Here is a 13,122-nt window from a genome sequence, read left to right on the forward strand (position 1 = left end):
GATCAATGTGAACCATCACCCCTATTTTCTCCACAATTTGGTCAACAAAACGGGTACCACCATCATTGTACGTTTTTTAGAAATGCCATATCTGGGGATGATATCCCTGCAAAGTGCTTTTGCCACCGTCAACGCGTCTGAATGTTTGGTATAGGGAATATTTCTAGCCATTTTGAAAAAGCATCTATGATGACGAAACAATAGTTTTCCATTCAATTCAGCAGCCCATTCGTATGGATATTTCGGTAAAACAAGTAATCTGTTTGGCCATACACAGATGTCACCTGGTAATGTCGCACCAGTGTTTTATTTTAGCTTATTTATTTATTCTTTTTTTTTTTTTTTTTTAAATCAAGGAGTTCAGTTTGTAAAAAAAATAAAATAAATAAAAATGTGGAAACTCGTTGCCTTAGAAATGATAAGTAAACGTAAGTTGAACTCTTTACGTGTAACAAGCTATCAATTCTGAGTGCACAGTATTACCACCAACTTAATTATTTTGAGTTTATAGCGCTAAATGGTTACAAGGTCCAACACTTGTATAGCGCGCATCTTCCTTTTATATTTAAAGAACGGTGTGCCAACAAGGATATATCAGATATTGCATGCAATAAATGTTTTTGTAACAGGAAAACAATAAAAATGTGAAGTTCCAAAGGGATAGATAGCATTTCACCTTAAAAAAAATCCAGACGTTCTAAATATTTAATTTGTTTAAGACATGTAAACTCAAAACAACTGAGTAAATTAATTTAATCGTCAGGAATTACTAACAACTTAATTAAAATGAATGTTTAGAACAAATTATCAAAATGTGAGTTAGTTCAACACAATACTTCTGAGTAATATGAATGTTTGTGTTTACAGTGAGGCAATCATGTCTTCCTCCATCCTCAGGAAGTAGTAACAATGTGGCTGTGTTTAACATCGTGCATCTCTTTAGTTAGACGTTGTCTCAATACATACAAGGTAAATGTTTTGCTAGTGATAAAAAGATCATGGTCCTTTGTTAAAACAATGCAGAGACTGCACGTGGCACTCTAAAAAACTATGGTTGCACTTAAAAAAAACAACAACTGGAAACTGAGGCACCCATCCATTGCTGCATTTGTTTGTACAGCAATGGATGCTGCAATAACTGCTCTTCCAGAGTGCGGCAATGCACCGTCCAATTCGAAATAATTAGTTTCATTTTGTCTCTATCTTGCCGCACCAAAACTGAGGTCGAAAAATGACCTTTACAATCTATCAACTGAATAAGGGGTCGCCATAATTTAAGATAATGCTGTGCTTAACACTAAAATTTGCTTTATTTCACAAAAAACTTTCCTGCTTCATTGGTCTACCTTAAAGGTGATGTCATTTGAGGTCTTCACTATTACATTTTTTCACCAATGATTCCTGCATAATTTGGAACCCAGATTCAGCAACAATTTGTTAGACCTAAAAAACGACATCATCCACCCCTTCGTTTGATGTTTTGGAGCCTGGAGAATTGCACTTTGTTTTTGTTTTTCTATTCCCCACTACAATTATACTTCCAACACTAAGATTGCGTCCCAAATATTTGACTTGTTTCTACATCCGTAGTTTATTTTTGCTTACTTTGTGCTCTTCTTCAGCCAAATGTTATAATAATGAACAAGAATTGTTTCGCCTTGTCGCAGGGTCAGACAATAGAGGAGCAGAGGGCCCAGGTTCCCCTCCCTGATGTCTGCGCCGCCGCTCAAGTCACATTATCTTTGTTTCTTACTTTTTGCCCATTAAATGCTTCTGCTATATGATTGATTCCTGTAACACGGCTACTTTATGTGTAATTAACTTAACAATTAAAATGTGTTCAGCTATCCATGCGTCTAAATATTGGATCTTATCAGGATACTGTTTTTCAACAAACTTCCAATCCTTACATTGCATTTTATGATTTAAATTTACTACCTATTTTCCCCATTGTATAGACAATTTGGTCCAGCTTGCTAACACCTAGGGTGTTCTAAAAACTGGATTTTTATCAGTAGGACAGCAATTCAAATTTCCTGTTGTGGTCATTCTCACTACAACCTTTTCAGATGGAGAATTCTTGCTTCTGCATCCACACCAGTCTGCTGTTCATTATCCTACTACATATACTACTAATTATACTACACTAATTATATGGAATAAAATACCTAGTGGCATTTTAATTCGCAATCACTCTATTCACACAGGGTTTCACAACCGATTTGCCCAAACATACCCACACCCAGAATTCAAGTGTACACAGGCCTTCGCCATCCTTTATTATTATTATTATTATTATTATTATTATTATTATTATTATTATTATTATTATTATTATTATTATTATTGTTATTATTATTGCTATTTTCTTTTTTTAAGCTGGCCAGCAAAGCCATATTTTGTTATCCAAAGGTTTAAGTGTTGTATTTTGGAAGGACAGTGACACTCCACAAATGTCCAATCTTTGCATGCGAGGTTTTGTGTAGGATCACTTTTATCACCGATTTTACTGTTAACTTTTCCCTTTTTTTTCATTTTTTTTTTCCTAGAGTCAGTTTTATGACACCTAGGGTGTCCTATACTGACTTTTACCTTAAAACAGGGTGACAATCAACCCAGTGTGTGGCAATCCTCAAGCTTCTACCACAAGTGGCGGAGGATTCTTGCCTATTGCGTCCACACAAAGTTGTCACTTACAATCCTGTTTACATTCACTCACACAGTTTACACAGTCACACTTTTAGCAGCGTTTTTCACGGAGTTTAAGTCCATACAGGACACCGTCGCCCTTACAGTTTTATAGACTTACTCTGTCTTTTAACTTTACATCGACTAGTATTCTCAAGGCTTACACAGTTTTAAAGACTTACTCTCACAGTTTTATAGACTTACTCTGTCTTACAGTTTTATAGACTTACTCTGTCTTACAGTTTTATAGACTTACTCTGTCTTACTACTTTACCAGGGCAAGGTTTTTTTTTACCAGCTCGCAATTCACTCATCCAGTGTCGTGAGTTTCCTACTCACCCAGAGATGTCTTCACTCCTCCGGCTTCCCGTCAGCCTTCAGTTCCCAGAAGTGGAGCCAAAAACCAGTCCCACAAAGGGTCTTAGAGCCGTGGCCACGGACTTTACCTGGAGGTTGACTCGACAGCTGGAAACCTTCCGGCATATAGGGATCCGGCTCGAAGGACCAATTTAATGTCAGGTTCACACCAAGTGAGACATTCATAAACAATGCACACAATGAGGAGAGAAGACATTCCACAACAATATTGTCTTTTTACTTGCAAGGAGAGCGCAGGGAAGTGTACGATTACAGTTCCTAAAACGCTCTGCCCGGCTCCTGCGCCCCCTTTCTTTTTATTATTCTTCGGTGTCCCTGATAACAAAGGTGTTCCAGCTCTAAGGGAAAGGGGAGCGAAAACAGCTGGAACACTATGAACTTGTATTGTCTATGTGAGTGTGTGTGTGTGTGTGTGGGGGTGTGGACCATTGTGGGGGTGTGGACCATTGTGAGGATAAGCGGTATAGACAATGGATGGATGGAGTCACGACATCTCCTGGGCAAATGTGGAAATGCAGCTGCTACGACAGTCAATCAAACTCGTACAATAAATAAATAAATCTTACACGCTAATAGTGTACAAAGCTCACCATGAAAAGGAGAAAATATGTTAGAAATAGTCTGCACCGGGAATTTGGTGGTATGTTTCTATATATTTTAATGGTGTATATTGAGCTCTGACAAGAATAATTTGTTTGTAAACGCATAAGAACAAAACGAAGCCGTTTATGAAAACGTTCGATGCCGTGGGATGAGAAACAGCAGCGGCAGCAGGTCGAATGGAGTCGCGACATCTTCCGAGGGAATGTGGAATGCAAAGGCAGTAGCCTTGATTGAGGCATACATGATGCAGCGGTCGCGGCATAACCGGAAGTGACGTAATGGGCTGACTCGAGTCACTCAACCCCTACAGCTAGCGTCAGTAAATTACTGCACTTGGTTTTACTGGGCACAATGTCGGACGGACCGCAGCCTCCACACAGGACGTCCATGCCATTGACGTCATTGATTAATTAGGTCTTTGTGTCCTGATTAACTCCTCCAGGCGTGTGTTTATGCTTCTCGGCCTAGTTAGCTTATTTATTTTAGCTTAGCTCGCTAACCGCTAACAAAGAGAAGCACACGACACATCGCTAAGCTGAAATAGAGTACGAATTTGTTGGGATTGTCATGTGAAAATGGGTGCAAGAACGACACCAGAGTACAAAGAGGAACTTTGTGGAGTAAAACAAGAGAACGAGCAACATCTTCAACCGCTGGACGAAATTTGCAAGCAGCCTCGTTTTGTGCTGCACAAAGCAGGTTTGTACACTTCTGACTCTGACTTTCGATCGTTAAAAATATGCATCATGTGTTTGTATTTCAATGTATCGGTAATCTTGTTTACTAGTGTATGGCAATGATGTTCAGGTGAAGTTGTAAGGGGGAAAATTCCTTCAAGATTTTTGACTTTTTATTTTTATTTATTTCCTTTTACATGCAGGTCTGTTGAACATTTGTTCATGGCAAATTGAATCAGTCCAGAAAATGTGTGCCAAAGAATAACCATTAGTTGAGGGGGGAAACCCCATGTTTTTTTGTTTGTTTGTTTGTTTGTTTTGTTTTTGCAGTATAAAATCAAACTGACTATACAACGTTTGACATTTTCTGGGCTTTATATCTTGTTCAAGCCATTCCTTATGGAAGGAATACTTCTGCATCTTTGACAGCTTTGAACATAAATGGGGAGAAAGTCATGGTGTGGCCCCCGTCGTCCCCTGACGTCAAGCCCGTTCACAACCGTTTGAGCATCCTCAAGCAAAGATTGAAGAGGTTGGGAATAGTATTGTCACGATACCAGTTTTTTTTAACCTCGATTCGATACTAGCAAAAACTACTCTATAACGATTTCATTACCACTGTGGGGAAAAAAATCACCTTATTGAACATGTTTTAGGTTTAATTTTTAAATGGGTAACACTAGAGCTGGGCAGTCCGTCCCTGGGCCGGTCGGACCCTCCGGCCCGGCCGGATGCCCATTTTTGGGGTGGGGGGTGACAAATTTTTTTAAATGGCTGGACTAAGCATGGCCGGAAGTTGATTTTAGTCCAGCCCAATAATTGGCCCTCATGCGTGTGACGTGCTCGCGAGGCGGCCAAAAATCATCTCAGCCTACTTGGTGAAAGGCTTCTTTTTAGGCTTCTTTCTACTCCCGCGTCGGCGCAAGCGACAACTGCTGTTATAGGGATTATGGTGTTGCCCCTCCGCCCCCTCTTGTAATGGTATGCCCCAGTTGCAGGTGGGAGGCGCGGGTTACGTGATGTGACTATGAGGAAATACAAACACGCTTGAGCGCACGTTGCTGTCTCACATGTTGCGATGACATACAGTATCCCACACGGAGACAGATGAGCCATGTAGCTCGTTGCTGCCGCTGCAAAGTCCCATCACTCAAAGTAACACAAGCTACTCACCCATGTTCCCCCTTAGCCGCCACCTTTTTGCAATAAAATTAAATGCATCGTCTAGTCATCCCTTTATGGTTGTAGCAGGGACGATATGCATTGTTGTCTCTGTCTTTTTGAAGCGACGCCCAAGACTTGTTTCAAAACAATTTGTGTCCATGAGTATATTCAGACGCTAGCACATCAAGGTGGAGTTCATGCACTTTTTCTGGCGTTCACTAATTCCGGAAATACGCCATATCAAACCTGCAGTGTATAGTGGTTTGCTGGTATGCTTTTATTTTGAAGGCCGGGAAGGAGGGGAAGCGTGCAAAATAAATAACTTGACTACGACTGCTGCGACTTCTTCTTCTACGACTCTTCTCTATAATTATTGGACCCAAATAATTATACAATACGACAAATCCAACCGCGGGGCTCGCAATGCAAGGAAGCACGCAGTTGGGTAAATACGACTGGCGCATTTTAAGCGTGTCCACAGCGGGTTTGAATAGTAAATTAGCCAGCTAATGATCCTTAAAAGGCCTCTGCTGTTAGCGTCTCTCCCGCAACGCCGTCAATCACGGACGCCTTTTTTTTTTTGGGTCGGGGGGCCGACAATGTTTATGAATATGGCCGGAGGGTCGCGGCCGGAAGGGTACCCAAGTCAAGGGTGGAGGGTCGCGGCCGGACCGGCAAAAAATGGTCAAGTGCCCAGCTCTGAGTAACACTCATCAATTCAGCAATCAAGATATCTTTGTCACCAGTGTTGGGCAAGTTACTTCCAAAATGTAATATATTACATATTACTAGTTACTTGCATGTGAAAGAAATATGTTTCTTTACAATATTACTCTATTTGCAAAGTGATGCGTTACTCAAGATTAAGTTACTTTTTCAAAAATCGGGGATTCATATATTTAATAATGATTTCAAGACCTTAAAAGGAAAATGCAAAATTTGCTGCCATACTCTATCTGGTAAAGTTAACTTATGAGCATATTTAACTATATAGTGTGGTCTATAATATTAAATGTTTCAACTCTATGGTGTGGTGGGACATCACTACCTTTGATCAATATTTGTATCAATAAGATTTATTTTTTAAATATAAATGTTGGAACTGATATTTTGTCCAGTAAATAAATAATCACAGACTGTAAACCACAAATGAAATTATCGTTATTCTCAAATTAATTTACACACCGGGGGTGGCATGGCTCAGTGTTAGAGTGGCCCTTTCCCAACCGGCAGGTTGTGGGTTCAATCCCCGGCCATTGTCACCATGTTGAAGTATCCTTGAGCTACTGATGCTGATCCCCCAGTTGCTCCCGATGCTGCGTCATCAGGAGGTAGATGAGGTACAGTGTGAAGCGCTTTGAGTACCAAGTTAGAAAAGCGCTATACAAATGACAGTCCATTTGCCATTTACACACAAATAGTAGTGATGCATAACATATAATCGATAATTGGTCTAACAAGATAGATAGATAGATAGATAGAAACACACAGACAGGGCATGTGTAATAAAAGCAAAAATATGTATTGAAGTCAAAACTGACCTGATGTTTTTTCCTTTTTCATTATTATTTTTTCTATTTATAATAATTGAAAGTTCAGTTAGTTGTAATTTTCTTTTACTACATGGAGACAAAGTTTCAAGGTGATTTGAAAAAAAAAAAAAGGTAAGTAAGAAACGAGCGCATCAGACTCTAATAATGGCGTCTATTGTAGTTTGTCCGATTGATGGTGCCGTAGCGTGACGTCATTTGTCACCGGCAGATGATTTGCATTTTGATTGTGAACATCCAATCAGAAACACTACGTTTCACATATGGCACTAAGTTCATTAAATCATATCTAAAAAGCACAGTGACTTAATTTTTGGCAGTTTATTCGCTTCGTTTTACTTAGGTTTGTTCCTGCTTATATTTTGTGTCTATGATTTGCATTTTATTTTATGAAACCATGACAGTGATTATTGCCACAAACAATAACTTCTCAGCCCTCTTAGGTATTGTCAATGGTGTAAAGACAAGCGAATCGCTAGGTGGAGAGTTGACATGCGCACTGACGTTGTTACGTGAAGCTCCAAGTGTGACAAGAACTTTTTATTTAAGTATTACTGGAAGTAATGACTTAACATTAAGTGATGTTATGAACGGACCTCCTTGTTAAATGATGTCAACATATGCATTAAGGTCCTGAAATTTGTAACGCGTTACCGGTCTCAGTAACTTTAATAATATTACCCAAAAAAATCGGAGTAACAAGTTGCATTACGTCGTTACTGCCTAAATGTAATGTATTACTGTACTGCGTTACTTTTGTAACGCGTTACCCCCAACACTGTTTGTCACAGTACAAACAAATGCAATTTTATTGTCTTACATTTTTGTAAACATTAACTCATTCACTGCCAGAGATTTTTAGACCCTCTTTTGAAAAAAAAAAAAAATGTGAAAAAAAAAAAAGAAATTCCTTGGATTGAATGGCTGGACTGTGAAATTGGAACTCTGTGGAGCAAGCTTTATTTGTGGATGTACTGCTTTATCAGACCAAGTGTAATGCAACTTTAAACTTCTCCATGTGGGCTGGTCTCTGTCTGATAACAACATTACCACATATTACGTGTAAAATGGAGACAAATAAGCTTTGCTAAAAGTGCCACAATGGACATAAAAATAGACAAAGCTAACTGTTAGCTTTAGTGTTCCAAATATTTTTTCAGATAGCGTTTAGCGTCAACGGCACCAAGCAGTTTTTTGATGTTGCAACCCGATATATGCTCACTAGTAACCATAAACATATACTTACCCACCTGTTTCATTTCTTTGTAGAGTTTGGTGTGTCTATCTTTCACATTTGGCCAAATTTGTCGTGCGACAAATTGCGACTTGACTTGGTGGCGACTGCCTTGTAGCAATGCTTGCGGACGGGCTGGTCACAGTTTGTTGGCTTTCCCGACTCGTTGCCGTCGTACCCGGAGTATTTCTAAAAAGCACTTTTACATTTTGGATGTTCAAGTAAAATGGGTTGTGATCCTGCTGTTGCCATTTTAGTTTGATACGTTTTGGTTTTGCGGGTCAGAGGTGGTCTGAGGCTTGTTGTGAACGGATTGGAGGAAGCAGCTTCTTCTTTGTCTATTTCCCGCACACTGGTGTACACAGCGACAGCATTGGCGTCTGGGAGGACTGTGCGTGTCAGCGTAATCAGAATGAGGCTGTGAGACTGAAAAGTATTGATACCAAGGCAATTGAATATCTTGAATCTATACTCGATTTAATATTGATTAATATTAAGGTATCCATTTTTTTGACAACCCTACTTGGGGAGGCAGTCCACACCCAAGCAACAGCTTCAGGAGTCTCTTCTGATATCCTGCAGATAAAATCAAGCAGGCAATCTGAACAAACTCACAAGTTCAATGGATGCAAGACTTGCAAAGCTGCTATCAAAGTCGAAGTCTGATAATCAAATGTAAATTGACCTGATCAGATGTTTTGGATTGAAACAGCTTTTGATTTAAGCAAATACAACCTCCTAATGCTGCAAATTCAACAAATGACGTTTGGCAGTTGAGGACCGGAGTTGTTGACCCCTGGAATGGACTATTTATAAAAAACTCATTTGCACAATAATTTGGAACGCAATTGTCTTGTTTTACAAGAGAACAACAGAAATTTTAATTTCATATCACTTCCCGGGGTGCCCATAGATCAAATCAATACATGTGAGGGGTTGAGTAGCCAGCCCTCTCTTTTTTTTTCTTTTTTTTTCCGATAGTCGGGTCTAAGTAGGGATCGCACGCATCACTCTGTGTGCAGTGGGCACAAGTCAAGGTAGCACTGTAGAAACGATAATACACAACATTAAAGTCACCGCCTGAGGTTTGACTTGACCAAACCAAATGTGTGTTTGTCTTTTTGTGTCCTGCAGACCTCAGTGAAAAATATCTTCGTCCTGAGCAAAAGGAGCCAGACATCACTCACATCAAAAAGGAGGAGGAGGAAGAGATCACGTCACCACTGCCCATTGTCACTTTAAAGAGTGAAGATGAGGACAGAGGGGCAGAGCCTCCAAGCAGCAACAGCTCAAGTCAACGCGCGACAACGGAAAGTGACTACTGGGGACCATCACAAGCACATCGTGATGACACATCATTACACTCTGCTGACACTGATGATGATGATGATGATGATGATGATGATGATGATGAACAAGCTAAAGGTGACAAGACATGTCACACTGATGACAAATCCTGGGAATGTTCTCAGTGTGGGAAAACATTAAGTTCAAAGTGGTCTTTAACAGCACACACAAGAACACACAGTGGAGAAAAACCTTTTTCCTGCTCTGTTTGTGGCAAATGCTTCTCTCTAAAGTCAAGTTTAACAAAACACGCAAGAACACACAGTGGAGAAAAACCTTTTTGCTGCTCAGTTTGTGGCAAATGCTTCTCTGTCAATTCACATTTAACACAACACACAAGAACACACAGTGGAGAAAAACCTTTCTTCTGTGCAATTTGTGGCAAAAGCTTCTCTGTAAAGTCAAATTTAACAAAACACACAAGAACACACAGTGGAGAAAAACCTTTTTCCTGCTCGATTTGTAGCACAAGCTTCGCTGCAAAGTCAAATTTAACAGAACACACAAGAATACACAGTGGAGAAAAACCCTTTTCTTGCTCAGTTTGTGGCAAAAGCTTCTCTAAAAAATCAAGTTTAAAAGAACACATAAAAACACACAGTGGAGAGAAACCTTTTTCCTGCTTAGATTGTGGTAGAAGATTCTCTAATAAATCAGATTTAATAAAGCACACTAGAACACACAGTGGAGAAAAACCTTTTTCCTGCTCAGTTTGTGGAATTAGCTTCTCTCATAAATCCGATTTAATAAAGCACTCAAGAACACACAGTGGAGAAAAACCTTTTTCCTGCTCAATTTGTGGCACAAGCTTCTCCACGAAGTCAAGTTTAACAAGGCACACAAGAACACACAGTGGAGAGAAATTTTTTTTCTGCTTAGATTGTGGCAGAGGTTTCTCTCATAAGTCCTATTTAATAAAGCACACGAGAACACACACTGGGAAGAAACCATTCAGTTGCAGTGTTTGTACTAAACGTTTTTCCACTGATCAGTACGTTGAGAAACACAAGTGTGTTGGTGAGAATAGCAGCGATCCTTGAATCTTCACAAAAATATAACAAAAACAAAAAACTGGAGGAACTGACTCCTTGTGCTCAGCTGTAAAGGTTTTAATGATTATGACTAAAATTTGATATACTGAGTTTTGCAAAGATCTTGACACAAAGCCAATTTTGTCAGTGACAGAAGGACTATTGTAATAGTGAAGTTTTTTATTTATTTATTTTTAGTGTTTCCTATAGTGTATAGGAATCGTAAATGAAATCAGATGTCAAATGTCTTTGCCTGTAACATTTGTGATTGTTATGCTTTTTGGTTGTGTTTTTAATCGTATACAATGGAAAAGGAGTGAGAAGAAACTGCAAATGAAATCATCACCCTTTTCAGCAATCATCAAGAAAATCACCTGTTCCACTTGATCAACTGGCCTGAATTAAATTGTCAAAATATGAAAGGAACAACAGAACAAGAAGGTAAATTATAAGAACAGCAAGAAAGAGAAAAGAAAGTTGTCCCAGTATCTCTCAATGGTTTTTGAAGGTCAGCGCCCATCTGGCAGGCCTGGAGATCAGTTGGCGAACTGATTTAATTAAGATAGCTGGATTTTTCTTTTAAGGTGAATGTACTGCATGTGTAGTTTTTTTTTTTTTTTTTTTTTTTTTTTACAATAAATCAATTACCCAAATTATTTCAATTTAAATGCATATATAAAATTTCTTTAATATTGGTATCATAATCCCCTTTTTAAAATTGCTTTATCTGCAGTGTTGGGAATGTTCACTTTTTATGCAAACCAGTTCAAAGTTCAGCTCACAAATTTGAAAATGAACCAGTTCAAGTGCATAGTTGATAGTTGGATTTTTTTTTTTTTTTTCCCAAATGAAGTTCGTCATTCCAATAATGGACTAGTCTAAAAGAACAGTCTTGCGGTCTGTGATTGAGTGCGTAGAAAAATAATCATGGGAGGATTCTTATGCTGGCAGGGAGGAGACTATTTACAGGAACAGAGCAATCATAAAACAAAGAGGTACTTGTGCATGGACGAGACTTATCTGCCAAGGTCGTCCCGTTCGTGCTTCAACAGAGAATTTTCATGTACAACAAGCAAAAGCCTTTTTGTTCATAGGCAGGTAGCCACAATAAAGAATAAAATGTGTTGTGTCTGTGTAGTCAAATCGACCCGTTTTTGGCCATCTCAGGGGGCAGCCATTTTGCCACTTTCTGTCGACTGAAAATATCACATTTGCTCAGTGCTCAGGTTGTTACGACCAATCATGGCTCAATTTCATAGAATAAATGAGGCGTGATTGGTCGTTACCCGAGCCCTGAGCAACTGTGATGTCATTTCCAGTTGACCGAAGTGACAAATTGGCCTCCACCCTAAAACGGTTGAATTTTGCTCATATTTCATGTTATGTCATCTTCCAAACCGCTTATCCTATACAGGGTCACGGGGAATTGCTGGAGCCTATCCCAGCCGTCAATGGGCGAAGGCAGACTACACCCCGAACTGGTCGCCAGCCAGTCGCAGGGCACACATAGACACTGTCACTGAGCGGGAATCGATCCCACGCTGCCCGCACACAACTCAGGCGTGTGTACCACTACACTATCAGTGGACCTCTCATATTTCATATTAATCAGAATGCATTGTTTCAACTAGTGAGCCTGCATAAATATAGACAAATCATTGAATAACTATTGAAACAACTAAAAACATATTCAAATATTGAAATAAACACTGAAAGAAGTTGAACATTTGTCAAATGTTGAAATATCATAATAAATAACAAAAAGGTGAAATATTTAATTTTGAATCAATATCGCAATACATATTGACATTAATATAGATATATAGTCTAAACTTATTGAAATATTTAATACAATATAATAAAATATTTAAATAAGTAAATGGAAATAATTACATGAACATTAAAATAAAGACTAAATACTGAAATAAGTAATTGTAAACAAACGAACTAAGAAATAAATATTGAAGTCATTGAATAAACAGTTAAATAAATACTTCTTGGCACATTCAATTATTTATTTATTAAAAACGTGACAAAGCACAACATGATATTTCGCTCACGTTGAGTTCTTTCTTAGATATCCTTAATTATTTTTATTCAATTTTTTTTAAGTTACTGAACGGATCAAGCCATGCCAACAATCCCCAGACAGAGCATTTGGCAAGTTGCGGTGCAGATATTATACGCACCGTTTTTGTCCGAGCGGGTCTTGAACCCAGACCTTTCGTTTCAGTCAACAGAAGCAGGGACAGCAGCAGGGCGTCAAGCGACAGCTGTGGGGTTTGTCCTTTTCCAATCTGCTGGACAGTCACTATGGTTAGAACAATACAAATTATGTATGATTAGTAGTAAGGCAGCATGATGATGAAAGTCTAAAATTATGGAAGGAGGCAGTGAAAATCATCCTTTTTTCACCCAAGCATCATTAAGTCAAATGGAGATGGAATCAG

At 38.9% G+C, this 13,122-nt stretch overlaps 1 protein-coding gene across 1 annotated transcript; it reads left to right on the forward strand.

Annotated features, from left to right (window-relative positions):
* Nucleotides 1-3,943: 3,943 nt before the first annotated feature.
* On the forward strand, nucleotides 3,944-11,809 carry LOC147127734 (uncharacterized). The gene is made up of 2 exons (XM_086020347.1): nucleotides 3,944-4,368; nucleotides 9,429-11,809. Exons 1-2 carry the CDS (start codon nucleotides 4,245-4,247, stop codon nucleotides 10,679-10,681), a joined length of 1,377 nt encoding a protein of 458 aa, XP_085876473.1. The 5' UTR covers nucleotides 3,944-4,244; the 3' UTR covers nucleotides 10,682-11,809.
* The last annotated feature ends 1,313 nt before the right edge of the window (nucleotides 11,810-13,122 follow it).

Source organism: Filicampus tigris, chromosome 21 (assembly GCF_054856515.1).
Source record: "Filicampus tigris isolate MCC_2025a chromosome 21, RoL_Ftig_1.0, whole genome shotgun sequence".
Classification (NCBI taxonomy): domain Eukaryota; kingdom Metazoa; phylum Chordata; class Actinopteri; order Syngnathiformes; family Syngnathidae; genus Filicampus; species Filicampus tigris.